The sequence below is a fragment of the Miscanthus floridulus genome, chromosome 7 (assembly GCF_019320115.1).
Source record: "Miscanthus floridulus cultivar M001 chromosome 7, ASM1932011v1, whole genome shotgun sequence".
In the NCBI taxonomy this organism is placed as follows: Eukaryota; Viridiplantae; Streptophyta; class Magnoliopsida; order Poales; family Poaceae; genus Miscanthus; species Miscanthus floridulus.
In genome coordinates, this window is record NC_089586.1 from 24,364,471 (window position 1) to 24,382,100 (window position 17,630).

General features: G+C 48.4%; 1 protein-coding gene and 1 long non-coding RNA gene across 3 annotated transcripts; one reads left to right on the forward strand and one right to left on the reverse strand.

Annotated features, from left to right (window-relative positions):
• The first annotated feature begins 270 nt into the window (after window positions 1–270).
• LOC136462857 (GDSL esterase/lipase At2g04570-like) lies at window positions 271–7,162 on the forward strand. Its single transcript, XM_066461901.1, has 3 exons — window positions 271–749; window positions 6,224–6,719; window positions 6,834–7,162. The coding sequence occupies exons 1-3, from the start codon at window positions 348–350 to the stop codon at window positions 7,028–7,030; spliced, it is 1,095 nt and encodes a 364-aa protein (XP_066317998.1). The 5' UTR covers window positions 271–347; the 3' UTR covers window positions 7,031–7,162.
• Window positions 7,163–13,496: 6,334 nt separating this feature from the next.
• On the reverse strand, window positions 13,497–16,150 carry LOC136462859 (uncharacterized). Of its 2 annotated transcripts, XR_010760832.1 has the most exons (5): window positions 15,391–16,150; window positions 15,238–15,293; window positions 14,983–15,091; window positions 13,937–14,347; window positions 13,497–13,854 (listed from the first exon to the last, which is right to left on the reverse strand). It is a non-coding gene; the product is annotated as an uncharacterized lncRNA (long non-coding RNA). The 2 variants fall into 2 exon arrangements; XR_010760831.1 differs by having other exon boundaries at window positions 13,937–15,091.
• Between the last annotated feature and the right edge of the window lie 1,480 nt (window positions 16,151–17,630).

A 17,630-nucleotide genomic window follows, 5' to 3' on the forward strand; every position in this document is an offset into this window, starting at 1 on the left:
TGAAACAGTGTTCATGTAAGAGTCTCGCCAGCCAGCCAGCCCCAGCCGAAGACGGCGGGTTCGGCAGCAATTCAGCGTCAAGCCATCTAGGTGATCTAGCTAGCCTTGCGGTTCTGCAAGCCAACAAGACCCAAAGCGACAACTCGACGCAAGAGACACGTCGCTTGTGATTTGTGAGCCTCTGACCCCTGCCCCCTTCTCTGCGCTCTGCAGTATTATTGTCGCTGTCGCCACTGTTCCCTTCCCGCCACCTTACCAGCTCACCTCCATTTATTGCTGCAAGAAACCAGCTGCGCGCTCTTCAAAACACTACTCGCTCGCCGTCAGCTGCATCGCACACACTCCCAATGGCGCCGCCGACATGCCGTTCTGGGGCCGAAGCCGCGCTGCTGCTGCTGCTGCTGGTGGCGCTGACGGCGACGAGCGGCATCGCGCGGGCCGCGGCGCCGCGGGTGCCGGCGGTGATCGTGTTCGGGGACTCCACGGTGGACACGGGCAACAACAACCAGATCCCCACCCCGCTGCGCGCCGACCTCCCGCCCTACGGCCGCGACATGCCGGGCGGGCCGCGCGCCACCGGCCGGTTCGGCAACGGGCGGCTGCCCCCGGACTTCATCTCTGAGGCGCTCGGCCTGCCGCCGCTGGTGCCGGCCTACCTCGACCCGGCCTATGGCATCGACGACTTCGCGCGCGGCGTGTGCTTCGCGTCCGCGGGCACTGGGATCGACAACGCCACCGCCGGAGTCTTGGTAAGTGCCCCGCCGACCGCCGTACTCGATACATCAACTGTGCGCGTAGTCTTCACACTTCACTACCGAGTAGTATCGCCACGCACGCGTCTCTGCGGAACAGAATTGTGCGCGGCTCATTCGCGTCCGAAAGCAGAGAAGTGTGTGGTTCGTACATACATTTGAGCTTTTTCCTGCATATACACTTAGGTCATGGAGTGTAGCTTGCACATTATTTTTGCAAAACAGAACAAAAGGTGGTGTATGGCACACTTTTACACATCGAGAATTGTGTGTCTCATGCATTTTTGAAAGTAAAAGAAACGAAAGGGAGTGCGTATTGTTCATAGAGTATCACCACGGCCTTCGTCTCAAAGAGAGAAAAAAATTCTATGTTTGGTCTAAGAGCCTATTTGATAGATTAGAACTAATAGCCTACTAATAATTAAAGTTAATAGCTAATTAGTTCGCTAACATTAGCTAGACTCTTTGGATATGTGGGCTAATAGATCTATGATTCATGGCAAAATCTTTTCTACCCTGTGTATACGTGCACAAGGCATGGAAGGAGTAGGTGGGTGGGACATTATGGTCTTTTCTCAAACTATTAGTTCCTTTTAGCTTCTTTATTTTAAACACCTAACGGAATATAATTGGATGACTCGCTAACAATTGGCCTCCTTGTTTGGATCATCTAGGACCAATTTTTAGCGGCTAATAACAATAAGCTCTACGAACCTAAACAAGATCTTGTTTGAATCTACTAGCAGTAAATAGTTAGATGGCTAATAGTATATAATTAATATTAGCTAACTAATTAATAGTTTGTTATCGTTTGGATCCACCAACTGAAAGGTGGATGCATTGATGAGAGGGTCTTGACCATGACAATCCGGCCGTGGTAGTTGAGTCGTGTTCCCGCTTCGGCCGCCGCCGCTGGAGACATCGATGTGGCGCGAGCAGCAGGCAACGAAGTGGCGCGCGTAGTCGGCGTTCTAGAAGCCGACGAGGTCCGCGTTGAGGAGGCCTCGAAGGAGATCGTCGCGGACGGGGACGGCGCTGAAGATCTCGGGGGAGGGGAACGGCGAGTGGAGGAAGAACCCGACGCCGGCGCGCGGGCACTTGCAGTGGAGGAAGGTGGGGAGCACCCAGAGGTGGTAGTCGTGGACGATGACAAGGTCGCCGTCGTCCGGGGAGAGCACCTCGATGACGCTATTAGCGAACTGCATGTTCACCGCGAGGAACGTTCGGTACGTACCGGCGTCGAAGCGCAGGTCACCGTCGTGGGCTGGCGAGAGCGGCAGCAGGTAGTGGACCAACGGCCACAGGTAGTGCTTGCGGAAGTCGTCGTAGAAGTCGCTGTGGCGGGCGCCGCCATCGAGGTACACGGGGAGGCGGGAGAAATTCTCCATGAGGTAGCAGTCGAACTCCCCGTGCAAGTGTGTCGCCCCCCTGCTTGTAGCCACAGCCCATCGGCCCCGTCCTCCACTACAGGCTCGACATGGTGGCGCAGTGCAGGCACCACTTCACCAGTTTGTCTTTCTCATCATAGTTGGTCGTGCAGCCCGAGCCCGTCAGCCCGGCCCAAGCACAGTCCGGAGGAGCTGGCCGTGCCTAGGCCTTACCCCAGGCACGTGGGCCGGCACGGCACGGCCAGCTACCGAACCGGAGGCCCGCTGGCCCGCGCAACCCCCTCCCCACGCCCGAACCGAACCCTATCCCTTCCTCCCCGTCTCCCCCACGCAGCCCCCTCCCCACGCCCGAACCCTATCCCTTACGCCTCCCCACCTCCTCCTCGCCTCCCCACGCGGCCGCGGCGCACGCGCCGGCCTCGAGCACGCCGGCAGGCGGCCTCCCCCCCAAGGCCCCCGCCGCTCCTCCACGACCCCTGCGTCCCGGCGACCCGGCCTACCCTCTCCTTCCTCCTCTCTCTCTTTGTCCTAACCGGCTAACCCTAGAAGCATTCCCCTGGCGCCACACTCGCACTCGCCTCTCTATCTCTCCTCTCGCAAGTCGCTACCGCTGCTTCCACTCTTCTGCCTCCGCGCCGCATTCAGCTCCTCCCACAGGCCGTGGCTCCAGCCCCGCCGCCTCCTCGCTGTCCTCCTCCTCCACGCCCAGCATCGCTGGCCCTGCTCTGTCCCCCCGTGCGACCGCACTTAGCTCCTCCCTCTCGGATCTCATGGTCGCGCTCGCGAAGTCGCGAACCTCCGCAGCTCCTCCATGGCTGTGTCAAGCAGCGGCGGCTGGCTTCGAGTGCAACGGCGTCGAGCGCCTCCTCCACGCCCCCAACCCCCGCGCGGCCTCGTCCTGTTGCGGCCTGTCGGGTGCGAGCGTGTCGTCGACCGCCACCGCGTGGCTCGCGCAGGTGCAGCTGCCCCTGCCTGCCCTTCCACACCTCTCTCTCTCTCAGTGGGCCTTGGGCTGGCACGGCCCGTTAGCCGTGGCGTGCTTTTTTGGCCAGCCCGACACGAGAAACGGCTCGGCAGGCCGTGCCTGGGCCGAAGGCCAGACCCATGGCCCTAAGAGGCACGGCCCGGGGGGGCGGCGTGCCGTGCCGGCCCGACCCCTATTGGACCGTGCTTTCACGGGCCCATGTCGTGCCGGGCCGGGCCGGCCCGTTGGCCATACCCCGTTCGCGTGCTCTTAAACCCGGCTTGATCCGCTTCTTTTTTTATCCGGAACAGTGTTTTTCTCTCACAAATTTCTCCAGATTCTTTCTAATTCCTCCTAGGGAACGGGGCCTAAATTTCTCATTGTGGGTGCTGGCGCCGCCACATCCGTCGCGGACTCCGCTGTCGTCGGAGGCGGTGGAGACTTCTCCCTCCTGGGGTACGTCCTCTTCGGCAGGTACACGTCGAAATCTAGCATGGAATCCAAGATCGAGCTGTCCGGCTGGGGCTCCGAGTCCTGGATCTCCTGTGGGGGCGGTTGCTCTTGCTTGGAGACGATCGTCGTTGTCATCGCTGGTGTGGGAGGTGCATGTGCACCTGCTCTAGCATCACCATTTTATTCGCTATACTTTTGGTGGTAGCCACGCTTAAAAATCTCCGCGATTTATGATGTATCAGCTGTTTTGTTGTCTTCACTACCGACCGAATAGTATCGCCATACACGTGTCTCCACGAATTAGTGCATAGTTGAGGGCACGAATTAGTGTACAGTTGAGGGCACATTTTACTTTCTCCACGGTTCACTCGCATTAGAAAATAGAAAAGTGTGTGGTACATATACTTGAGCTTTTCGTGCATATACATATTCGGTTGGTCTAATGCTGATTTGTTTCAGCTTATTCTTTCTCACAGAATACTATTAAATTATCCGAAATCATCCAAAATCTACTGTACAGTGCATCAGCCGAACACACCCATTGAGTGTGGCTCATACATTATTTGCAAAATTTAGAGAACTATTATTAGCTGACTACTAAAAACAGTAGACACTTTCGTTTCTGGTACGTAGGCCCTGAATCCACGCCGGTTAAATTTAGCTATGGTGGATCAAACAACCCACGGCTAAACAAAACTAAGATGGTTTTTGGATCACTAGTCTGAGGACTAAAGTTTAGCATCTAAAGTTTAGCCCCTAAACTTTAGTCCTGCTAAGCTGTTTGGGTCTATGGGCTAAACTTTAGTCCTCTAATTTACAATAACTGATTTGCCCTCATTTAGTTATTCATGCACAGTCATGTATGCGAGCGGCAAGGAGTATGGGGCGTCCAGCGCCCGCCTCGAAGGAGTTTAGCCCAGTTTATGGCCTCTTTGGGAGCAAAAGATTTTAGTCCAGTTTTTAGCCATTTGCTCACTTTTAGCCCTTCTGTTTGGATCCCTATGGTAAAAAAAAGGGATAAAAGCGTAGGACTAAAGTTTTGCCATGGGATCCAAACAGGGCCTAAGCTTTAGCTGGATGCCAAAATGTACACACTCTCTTTGGTTATTTCAACCCAGCTAATGGCAGCTAAAACTGACTAATGACGAAATTGTCCTCGCATATTTTTCCGCATCCGTGCGCTCGGGGCTGCTCGACCGTGTTCTTTTTTCCCAATCCGCGTGAGGCACCGTTTCCCGGCGATTTCTGTAGCGACTTTCGCATCTGTTCGCGTCCGTCGGCGCAGCGGAGTTGTCCAAAGAGCCAAATGGTGGCCGCGATGCGGGCGTGGGGATGCACCCGCTCTGCTGCCTAGCCGGGGAGATGGAGGGAGGAAGAAAGGGCAATAGGGTCAACAAACACCCATTAGGCGCGTTCGCTGGTCTGTCCTCCTCACATCAACCAGCCAGTTTCAGCCGCTATAGTGTTTCTCTCTCACAACAATCAGCTAGTTTCAGCTTTCAGACCAACGAACGGGGCCAAATTAGCTAGAGGATTCAAGCAGCCCCTGTTAAACTTTAGCTGGTTAAACTTTAGCCAGCTAATTTGTCGAGCTAAAATTTAGCTGAGGTGAATCCAAAGGCCTGAATGCATGAGATGCGAAAATTGTCGATGTGTATCAGTGTGTATGTGCCATATATCAATATACACATAATGTATGAACCACACATAAATTTGCGGTTTAGTCTAAAGCCTCCTTTAGATCCACTTGCAGTAGTTCGTGACTAAGAGAATGCTTGGAACTGCTTCGCTCCCCGAAATAGGTGTAACTCTACTCCAGAAGTTTTAGTTTTTTTTAGCTGCTCCATAGTGGAGTGTGTACATGAGATTCAAACAGACCTATTAGTTGACTATTTTCACTCAATTGAACAGAGAATTGAATGTGTCTTCGTCGAGAGTCAACACATCCAATTCGCTCCAACCTGCACCGTTTCTTTCGGTCCTCTGACGGTGAATCGGTGGTCGCGTCCGGCGTCCACCTATCCTGCCGATGATAGGATGAATATATGGACGGACCACTCCCAATTCGGTAGTACTAGTTGCCTATGAGCTATGACACTGTGGTGTACTGCATCAGCATAATGCATATGTACCCTGCCTGCGTGCTCCGTAGGTAATAACCTCGTGAGGCGGCAGAGGCACGGCCCACCCACCGCACGGTCGGTCGGTCGATGCCTCGGTGCAGTGCGGCGCGGCCCCGGTTTTGAGCTGTTTTCTCAGGGAAACCGAACTGATGCAGCAGATGAATGCCACCCTTGCTGATTACTCCTATCCTACTTAGGGCCCGTTTGGTTTCGCAAGATCAACTCCCCGGAAGAATTCCGGCTGAGAATCTTTATTTAATTTATATAAGCTTTTGTTAACTGGAATGATTCCTAGCGTCAATATAATCTTCTGTAAACGAACGAGCCCTTAGAAAATTCAGCTTCGTCGATCATGCAACCACTTGTGCCGGCCCGCATTTAGTACATACCACTACCTGGATCTGGATGGGAAGCAGGTCGCAGTCCACGAAGCTTGCATTGACAAGCATGTCTCGCCTAATGACCGCTAGCTGTTCCTGCGCACTGTGCATGATGAACCGGTCCTGAATGCTGCATGTGCGCTGACCAACGGCGTTTCACTAGTCAGTGATCCCGCTGTGGAAGGAGGTGAACTACTACGAGGAGTACCAGCGGCGTCTCCGTGCACGCGTGGGTGCGTCCCGCGCCGCCGCCATCGTCGGCGGCGCGCTCCACGTGGTGAGCATCGGCACCAACGACTTCCTGGAGAACTACTTCATGCCGCTGGCCACGGGGCGGTCCGCGCAGTTCACGGTGCCCGAGTTCGAGGACTTCCTCGTCGCCGGCGCGCGGCAGTTCCTGGCGCGGATCCACCACCTCGGCGCGCGCAGAGTCACCTTTGCGGGGCTCGCCGCCATCGGCTGCCTGCCGCTCGAGCGCACCACCAACGCGCTCCGTGGCGGCGGGTGCGTCGAGGAGTACAACGACGTGGCCAGGAGCTTCAACGCCAAGCTGCAGGCCATGGTGCGCGGCCTCAGGGACGAGCTCCCCAGGCTCAAGCTTGTCTACGTCTCCGTCTACGAGAGCTTTCTCCGCCTCATCACAAACCCACAAAAGTTTGGTGAGCATGCACCAATCTCATTTCGTTTGTACGTAGTAGATTTAATAGTCATCCAAGCAGATTCCTTCACCCTGCTGCTCACACGTACGTCGCCATTATGCATGAACATGGCAGGGCTGGAGAACGTGGAGGAGGGGTGCTGCGCGACAGGCAGGTTCGAGATGGGGATCATGTGCAACGACGACGCGCCGCTGACCTGCGACGACGCCAGCAAGTACCTCTTCTGGGACGCCTTCCACCCCACGGAGAAAGTGAACCGGCTCATGGCCAACAACACCCTCCAAGCGTGCTACCAACAAGGCGTCCTGTAACGTAGAATATACTCATGTATACATAGAACGTATTCAAAGTAGCGACGGAATTAAGAAATTGGAAAAATTATTCTTTCTGTTTCTTCTTTGCGAGTTTTTTTAAGAAAATGCAAAAAAATATTTCGGCCTCTACAAGGGTTGCACTCAAGCATCATCACTGAGATTTGAAATGCACAAACCCTGTTTTCCTGGAGAGGATGGCATCAAATGGTTAGGGCCGGATTGGCTATTCGTTCTATTGTCTAACTGTGCTGAGGAGGTAAAATGTAACGATCCACATTCTAAATAGATAATTAACCTTAGATAAGTGAGTCATCAGTTTCTATTAATTACAACAGGATAGATGATTGATTCGCATTGACATAAAAATACACAAATCATGTATTAATCTTTGGAAATTCTTCTTACATGATTAAAGCCAAATTAGGCCCCGTTTAGTTCCAAAAATTTTTGGCTTTTTGGCTACTGTAGCACTTTCGTTTTTATTTAGCAAAAATTGTCTAATTATGGACTAATTAGGCTTAAAAGATTCGTCTCACGATTTCTCGGCTAACTGTACAATTAGTTTTTTTTTCATCTACATTTAGTACTCCATGCATGTGCTGGTACTATGCAAAAAAAATTTTGGTTTCTGACTTCAACTAAACGGGGCCTTAGCTTCACAGCACACACGCAACATCCTTTACATTTCTAGGTACACTAGTACACACCACTGTGGCAACTATTTCACCAACTCTTGTACTAGTTTATTCACAGGTGAGCTGCCATGCCCAGCCAATCATGTTGCCACGCAACATCCTTTACATTTCTAGGTACACTAGTACACACCACTGTGGCAACTATTTCACCAACTCTTGTACTAGTTTATTCACAGGTGAGCTGCCATGCCCAGCCAATCATGTTGCAGCAGCTTGCCGCACCACTGCACAGACCTTGACCAAGCTGGCAGGCTGAGGTAAATTTGGCTTCATCATTTATGTGGCTTATAAGCTAATTGATATTATTTTATTTAAAAAAAACATTTATATTATAATTGATAAGCATAATTGATACGATTTAGTGAATCAGGTATATCCAGTAGAGGCTGGAGAAGAGTACTAGTAAACCAGGAGTGAGAGTGAAAGGAGCAGCCCCCGTACCAGTTCTGAGCGACATGGGTTGAGGGAAAGGGGCTAATCAGTAAGAGAGTCAAGAGAAGTGGCCAGGTGAAGGTCAACAAAACAAAGAAGAGGAAGCAGTGTTAATCAAGATATGCAAATAGAAGGGGTGCTCGTGAGGGAGCACAAGCCTAAGCCTGGAGCTGAAAATCTCCAAGATTAAGGTGAGGTTTCACCTACACAGTCTAGAGAAGGTTTTCTTTCTTTTCTACAGAGGACACAGAACACATGACAGAGGGATAAATATCTTGGTTGTACTAATTTTGCATATCAAACAAACACTGATAATCGGCCTGTTCGCTGGTTGGTTTCTGGGCTGGTTTGAGCTGGCTGGTGCTGGTTTATTGTGAGAGGAAAACACTGTTGGCTGGCTGGTTTGGGCTGGCTGAAACCAACAAGCGAACAGGCCGAATATGTCCAGATTACAAGAAAATGATGAACTAGCTGTTACCGTAACAAGGTCTTAATTGGATTCATGCCATTATAATTTTCGATGTTTGGAGAAACGTCATTACTATTCGCCTATTTTAAAGCATGCCATTACAATTCTTCGTGTCCCACAAAAATGCCACTGAATACATATGGACACAGCCTGGGCCCAACTACAGGCGTATACGAAGACGTATACTTCATCTCCCCTGTCACTGACACGCGGGCCCCACATGTCATCTTCTTCTTCCTCCTCTCCTCATCTCTCTCCGGCTCTTTCTCTCCATCCCGACGCGGCCACGGCGGGCGCTGCCGGCGGCGGCGGCTGTGGGCTTGCGGGCGAGCCGATGAGCCACTGTCGTGCTGTTGCTGCTCGGCGTGCTGCTGGCCTTCCCTGGCGGCGGGCGCCTCCTCCTCCATGGCCGGCGTCCGGCGGACCTCCTCCTCCATGGATACGACGCCGGTTGGGCTTCACGAGTACCTCCATGGATGGCGCTCGGCACACCTCCTCCTCCATGAATCCGACACAGGTCGAGCTTCACAAGTGCCTCCATGGCCGGCGTGACCGCGGGCTCCACTGGATCCGGTGCAGGTCACAAGTGCCTCCATGCCTGGCGTGACCGCGGTCTCCACTGGATCCGGTGCAGGTCGACCGCGGGCTCTCGGTCCCCGGCTCCGGCAGGCGTGGCCCTGTCCCTACGCGCTACAGCGAACCCGTCCCCGCGAGATCCAGCAGGCACGACCCATCCCCATGCCCGCGAGCTCCAGCAGGCGCGGTCCCATCCCCGTCCCCGCGAGCTCCAGCAGGCACGGCCCCTTCCCCGCCCCCAGCCCAGGCCGACGCGCTGCTGCTGCTCGCCGTGGCCGTGGCGGCGTCGGGACGGAGAGAGAGAGAGAGAGAGGAGGAAGAAGAAGATGACATGTGGGGCCCGTGTGTCAGTGACAGGGTGATGAAGTATACGTCTTCGTATACGCCTGCAGCTGGGCTCAGGTTGTGTCCATACGTATTCAGTGGCATTTTTATGGGAAACGAAGAATTGTAATGACATGCTTCAAAATAGACAAATAGTAATGACGTTTCTTCAAACATCGAAAATTATAATGGCATGAATTCAATTAACCCTTTTTTTTTGCACAAGTATACACATGATACTTCAACCTGGGATAAAAGATTAGCACAAGGAACTTCACATCTAGCAACCCCCAAGCTGTAATCTTGAGTTACAGATAAGATGAGCTAAGCACAGCAATAAGCACAAAGAACCAAAAGTGAAGACACTCACTGTCAGGTTAGGGAACTGGTGCCGGATTCTAAACCCCTGCACGCCACCACACAGCAGCACGCACGGGCTCCTTGGCTTTGCCTAGGCGCCATGGCTGCCTGAGATCGGCACCTCGGTGAAGCACGCCGCCGCCGTCGCCGACCTGCACACATCAGAGGGGGGGTGGGGGGGGGGGGGGGGGGGGGTGGAATCGAAGGGAAAAACCAGTGCATAGCAACTAGAAACCACAGAGATTTGTTTTGGGGTAGGAATCCTTGGAGAGCTCAGCCATGGTTGTCGATCGGGAGGAAGGGAAAAAGGGCATCTAAATCTAAAATAGATAGCAAGAGATCTAAAATTAGTCTTCAACATAGTACCTATATAGGAGACCTATTTTGGGTTGTCTGAGAGGCACAACCTAAATATGAACATCCTCTCTCCTAGAAACCCATTTGCAGAAAGGATTCTCTTTTGTGTCTTGTTGTTGGAGAAGATGTCGAATATGTATTGAACATTTTGCCTGTAGATACCCAAATGACAAATGAGTCTTGTATTTTGGGTGTTGTTGTTGAGATAGCCTTAGGTGCAGGTTCAGCTCACGTGAGGGTACAACTGAGTTTAATAATACTAAACTAAATTAAGGTTTGACTAAGTACAGCTATGCAATATTCTTTTATAAATCACAACATAATTGATGTAGGATAAACACATGGCTGCGAATGTGCTAAGTATATATATATTCTTTTACCATCTTGCTAAATATCAGTATATATATACTAATTATAGAAAGCGAGCAAGGTCACGTGCAAGAACATTCATCGAACCAAACTGAGCCCGAATTGAATCCTAACAACTCAGGCAAGAATCATTGATCATTTTCTCCTTGAGTTTTTATACAAAGTTTGAGAAAATAAAAGTAAACCTGCATTAAATATTATTTTCTGAAATCGATTATGGATGGATGACATGTGAATTTGATGACATAGGGTTAGCTGATGGAGCAACTAATTCCCTACTGTTATTTGGATGGAAAAGTTTGGTAGGACTAATAACCAACTCTCACTTGTGTTATTGGGCCGTATAAATTCGTGTCAACCATGAACTCGTTTGGGACGGACCGATTCTAGTGCCCATGGAGTTGTTGTATAATCCCTACGGTAAGTGAGGAGAGGGTTGGGTGACGAAATCCCCAATCAGGTGTCGATGAAGCACACCCAGACGCATATATTAGCGCACGTGGATAGACGTGGATCTATAATTATACGAAATGGTGAAAGTTCGGTATCTTGACCATGAGTCGCACCTAAGGAAGTGCGATGGAAAATTAGTCAAGGTAATTATGGCTAAAGTGATATAAACCTGCGCAGGATTAAATCATGAATTCATATCATGTCTCTTGTATCAGAGGCTACGGGAACCTATGGGTGGCTCTTTCTCAAGATACAAGTGACAGTAGTGTTTTTAAATTAACCTTGACTTTTTCTACAAATGTTATTTTGAACGGCAGATGATATATTATTGAGTATTTAAGATGACTATATTGCATTCCTTTGATACAGTCCTGTTCGGCTTACCCCACATTTAGCTTGTTCGACTTCTTTTTTCAGCCGGAACAGTGTTTTTCTCTCACAACAATTCAACCGAGCCAAAATTATATCAGCCGAACTGGACCATATACTAATACTAGTATAGTAGGAGCCGTGGGCGCCTGTGCGCTCCTCCGCGCGAGTGCAGCAGGTGCCCACTGTTTGGTCCATGCAGGCAGGCGTTATATGGCCAGGATGCATCAATGCATAGCCGTATTTTTTCAGTAACGAAACAGTGCTTTTCTGCTCGTCTTTTCAAAGCCAACAGTACCTCAAAGCCGACGATCGATCTGACAGCTGGTCCTCGATCGGGCTGGTGTTGCCCGCGAAGCCAGTCGACAGTGTGATTTGGCGGTGGTCGGGGTAGCCGTACCCATCCCTACGAGTATCAATGCGGTCGATGCAGCAACTTACAGTTGCAGGCAATAGGTTAGGTGCCAGTCCTTCAGTACATGTATACAGATGGACTCGTCTACCTCTAGTCCTCTACCTAGCTGTATCGTACCTGTATATACAACCTCTCTCCTTAGTCCTTATTTAGCCTGCTGCCTGCTTATCTGAAGCATGGGTCGCGACATGGAACCGAAAGAGAGAGAATTGACCAGGCAGCTAGAGATTCATGCCAGTCCTTCATATGCATAGCTAGGCTCAGCTGAGTAGCTGACGACGACCTTTGCTTTTCCCACAATTTGGTTTCAGCCAGCCTAAATGAGCCAGCCTACAGTGTTTTCCTCTCACAACAAATCAGCACCAGCCAGCTCAAACCAGCCCACAAACCAATCAGCGAACATGCCGAATGTATGAGCCGGCCCCTGGTTCAATTGTTCAGTTCAGCAGTTGCATGCACGCGGTTCTCCGAGGCACATCAGCTGTTACCCGTCCGCATCAACGAGTAAAAGGTCAGGTGCTGTCCTGGCGAGTGTGGTCCGCGTACCGCCTTCAATGGTAGATGGACATGCTTCCCGGCCGGCCCACCGGTTGCTGCACTCGCGCGCAGGGGCGCACAGGCGCCCACGGCTCGTACTAGTTGCTGCACTCGCCCGTGGTCGGTTTAGATTTCAAAAAAATTTTGCACAGTATCTGTCACATCGAATCTTACGACATATGTATAGAGTACTAAATATAGACGAAAAAAACTAATTGCACAGTTGGGTGAGAAATCGCGAGACGAAACTTTTGAACCTAATTAGTCCATAATTAGACACTAATTGACAAATACAAACGAAAGTGCTACAGTAGCCAAAATCCAAAAATTTTGGATCTAAACGGGGCCTATATATCAAAGGAATGGAATCTGGTCAGGATGCATCAATGCATATATAAGGCTATCTCCAACAACGACACCTAAAATACAAGATCCATTCATCCTTTGAATAACGCTACAGACAAAAGGTTCAATACATATTCGACATCTTCTCCAACAACAAGACCCAAAAGAGAATCCTTTCTGCAAATGGGTTTTCAGGAGGGAGGATACTCATATTTGAGTTATGCCTCTCAGACAACCCAAAATAGATCTCCCGTATAGGTACTCTATTGGAGGCTAATTTTGGGTCTCTGGCTATCCATTTTGGGTTTGAGTCTCCTTATTGGAGACAGTCTAACGCCTGCCTGCATGGACCAAACAGTGGGCACCTGTTTCACTCGCGCGCAAGGGCGCACAGGCGCCACGCGCCTCGTACTAGTATATATCAAAGGAATGCAATCTGATCATCTCAAATGCTCAATAATATATTATCTTACTGTTTAAAATAACATTTGTAGAAAAAGTCAAGGTTAATTTAAAAACACTACTATCACTTGTATCTTGAGAAAGAGCCGCCCATAGGTTTCCGTAGCCTTTGATCCAAGAGACATGATATGAATTCATGATTTAATCATGCGCAGGTTTGTATCACTTTAGCCATAATTACCTTTGACCAATTTTCCATCACACTTCCTTAGGTGCGACTCATGGTTAAGATACCGAACTTTCCCATTTCGTATAATTATACATCCACGTCACAGGCACTGGTGATGTATATGGCCAGAATGCATCAGTGCATATATATTTGCATGTTATACAGATACGGCGAGGGCAAGCAAAAGTTGCTAGGTCTGCAAAGGTATAATTCATACGGTACAAGCAGCGGTGATGTACAGAGGTAGCGAATGACCACAGCAGTGGATATGGACATATAGGATCCACATACTACACATGGCTAGCTATATGATACATATGAGTGTTTGATTTTTTATGGCACCAGATAGTGTGAGGAAGTCTGCGATCGATGATCAGGTAAGGTGGATGGATGAACCTGATGATTCAGTATGCCCACATGTCACTGAAGGAAACACTGCCTTTTTTTTCAACGAAGGTTCGTGTGCAGTCTGATGGAATCATATGTTGCCTGCAAATCAGCATAATACACATTGAGGTGGTTCTTAGGACAAAAGTGTGTAGAGGTGAGGCAAATAGATGGGCATTGGTACCTTGTCTTGCTTGAACTTGCTGAATGCACCGCACCGTCTATGTCCGTGCAACGCTGCTGCAGATCCTTGTGCACCTGCTGTACAGAGGCATCTAGATGTGTTATGTCATCCGCATTTATATGTTCGAGCAATTGGCCGTGCATCTCTGTAACTCCCCCAAGAGAAAGATACAAATATACATTTTCCATGCTGAAAATAATATTGCCACCTTTAGATATATTCAAATATTGCATCGACCTACATGATGTACCAATCATAAACTGTGCAGTAGCTTCACAGACCAAAAGGAAATACTTTTGTTGTAGGAATGTTGTACTTATGATAGTTTTTTCATGAAACCTTTTGATCACTGTAATGGTGCAGCCTCTGATGAAGGACCAAAAGTAGGGATTCCAGCTTTGACAAGGTCATCTGCAAGACAATCAAGGAGAGGTGCTTCAGGTCCAGGTAAAACTAATCCAACACAACAATTACGACAGAATGAGATGATATCTTCACTGGCTCCGTTCGCTTCGCTAAAAAAACAAGCTGAAATACTGTTCCGGCTGATTTGTTGTGAGAGAAAAACACTGTTCCAGCTGAAAAAACAAGCTAAAAAAGATAGAGTATAAGAGAAACGAACAGGGCCAGTGGTATGCATGTGGTATCTCCGGACTGAACAATGCTAGCATAACAAAGAGCATGCTCCCTCCGTCCTCCATCAATGACCAATAGTTCATAGTTCATCACGGTTTAGTTTTTTTTTGTCAGAAACCATAATGTCCATAGTTCTTTAGGGCTGAGCAAACTATTTTCAGCAGCATAATTCATAAATGACTTAATGAATTTATTTCCTTGTTGACCCAAGCAACAGATAATAATTTCTTGAATTTTTTCGCGTGATCAGTTAAATGAGAACCCTTGTTTTTGCTGGTTTGGCATAGCCATTTACCTCAAAGAGCATGAGGCTTGAGGTTTTACTCAAAAAGGAAAAAACATATGCCCAGTACTTTAAATCTGAGCAAAATTTTGGGAAGCATCATGCATAAACAGTTCAATGAAATTACCGTCTCTACTGGATCAGAGACCCCAGATACAATTTAACCAGAATTCCAGAACAGCTCCAAAGCATATCTTACCACGAACCTTAACGTGGCCATTAGTCACATGATTTGGCTGCAGTAATATAAAGAGTAAAATGTCTCTGTCAAATACTATGAATGAATCTAAGGCTGCATAGGCTCACAATACATGGTCACATGTTTGGGCCAATAAAAAGGCATAGAGAAAGGAAACTGGATAGGCAGGAGATAACGCCTCACCTGGAGCATAGTAAATTGTTTTTTGTGCTTAGAAATTCCAATTCGAATACTTTACCCTGCATTTATAACAAACAGCCATACAAAAAAAAATGGACCGATCAAATTTAAGCAAAAACAAAGGAAGACAGCAGAAGAGGCACATTATATACTAACCTCGAAATTGTACTGGCACAATGTAGCCTAAGTCCAAATATATTATTTGATGGACCAAAAGAACATGACCAAAACATATAAGGAAAAAACAAAGAGGATAGATTTGTAGCAAACCGAAACAGAGGCATCCATTGCAGCCATTCAACTATGAATCTGTGCAGAGTAAATACATCATTAACAATGGACATGTGCTCAGCGACAAATGCACAAAAATGTAGCAACTAATAAAAACAAAACAACACATGCAAAAGAGAATTGCTAGGCCATAATGACATTGTCATCACAAAACCAACGCAAATCGTACGAATCATGGAAGAATGAAACAATTAATCATCACTGCACAATTCCATTGTCTCAGTTTAAAAAAAAGTTCATCACTGCACAATCCCAAAACCTTAGTAGATAACATGAAGAATGAAACAGCTGATCATTGTTGTACAACAAAGGATATTAGTTGTAGACATGATCTGCATGTTTAAAAACAAGAGGATGGCAGGAGCCGACGGCCTCCTAGGGGAGGGAGCCAAGATCCTCGCAGTGAGGAGAGAGAGCTGAGGGAAGGGGAGGAGGACAAGGGGAGAGAGTGCAGCTCTGCCATGCGCAACAGGCCAGATGCGCCGGTGTGGGACTCAGCGATGAAGGCCGGCAAGCCAGATCCACACACGTACCCGGCCCCAGCGATGGCAAGGAGAGCAGGCATATGAGAAAAAGGTCTTTCCCAGCGCACACAAGCGTGGACAGCTCACTCATGCCACAACAAAGAGGAGGAAGCATAATCTGCTCATGCAATGCAACTTGCATCGGTGGATGATATTTACGCGGCGTTTCTGTGGACGGGGATCTCCGGGCGGCGTGGCTCAACCGCTCAACGGTGTCCACAGGAGCGAATTTGGGGTGATGTGGACACACTGAGAGATTTCAGGGTGATGTAGCTAGTGCGAGCTGCTGCAGAGCTGCATCGCTTTGTAGGCAACATCTCTAAGTGCTGACCATAAAGTACTAACTTGCTCAAATACAGGTATCTGCAAATGGAGATTTATTATCAAACAACAGTGGCAGAAAAAGCTAGCTATATTACATACTGATAATTACTCTTGAAGTTCAGAAAAAGACTACAAGACATGTAAAGTTGGCCCCACAAGGTCAAGGCCCAAAAACGTGAATACAAACGTTCTCCTTAAATCGATCTCTGGAACCCGATCAATAACAAGCTGGGATAAAGAGAAAATACACATGCAGGTGTTTAAGTCGCAAGCACGTAAAACAACCATAAATATAGGGCCGAAACACTTCAATGAGGTCTATCTAATCCTAGTTTTTTTTCTTCCATCATTAGCTCTATTTACAAATACTAAAAGGCACTAGGAAAAACAGAAGCTGCAATTTCCAATCTTTTCATAGGCAAAACATTTCTTTTATAATAATGGCACATGACATATACTAAATACAAAGACTAACCATCAGTCAGATCAGCTTGTTACCAGCTCTGGCACCACAAATTCATCATGCCTTTTCTAGCTTCGCTAAGGAAGGAGGTTTACCACAAACTGAGTTTACATAAAAAACAGTGCTAAACACAACAATAGCAACAGTCAGATAGACCGGGCACAATAAATGAATCCATATTAATTTGTGCTGGAACAGACGGAGGCAGGCTTGGCCGAGTGGAACTCAATAACAGCGAGGTAGCTGGAAATGTAGACATCAAAGGAGCCTATAGAATTGTCATTTGAGCCCAATCATCTGCTAAAAATGATTCTAGCGGTATCTGAAAGAGCACATGAAGGAGCCCTACCAAAACTACTGTAGCGATATCCAGTGAGTGTCATGGAAAAGCAGCCAGCCGAACAATCTAACTGAAAATTTAAGAATCACAGGAAATCTAAGGATCACAATGGAACGATCACTAAGGAGCAATCTAACTCTCCCCAACACCTTGGCAGACTAACTCCACAAGAAAACAGCTAAAAAAATAGGCATAATATTATATCTAAAGCATTAGTTTTTGTATCATTGTTTTACAAAACAAGCAAGCTTCACTGTAGCATTAGTAATGTCTAAAGAAACCAAGAAACATTAGTGTTCACAGAAGGACCGAAACAAATAAAGTAGAACCTAGACAAATTGGATTGAAGGAGGACAACCGCTACATATGGAATATGATCCATCTTGCATGAGGAGATAAGAGAATCTACAACCGAGTAAAGGATAAAATAAATCACCCGATTGGTCTCCAATCT

Excerpts from the sequence above, each read along its gene's own strand:
- LOC136462857 (XM_066461901.1), top strand. The coding sequence starts at position 348 with ATGGCGCCGCCGACATGCCGTTCTGGGGCCGAAGCCGCGCTGCTGCTG. Across the intron at positions 750-6,223 it reads ACGCCACCGCCGGAGTCTTG|TCAGTGATCCCGCTGTGGAA; the intron begins GTAAGTGCCCCG and ends GCGTTTCACTAG. Across the intron at positions 6,720-6,833 it reads CACAAACCCACAAAAGTTTG|GGCTGGAGAACGTGGAGGAG; the intron begins GTGAGCATGCAC and ends TGAACATGGCAG.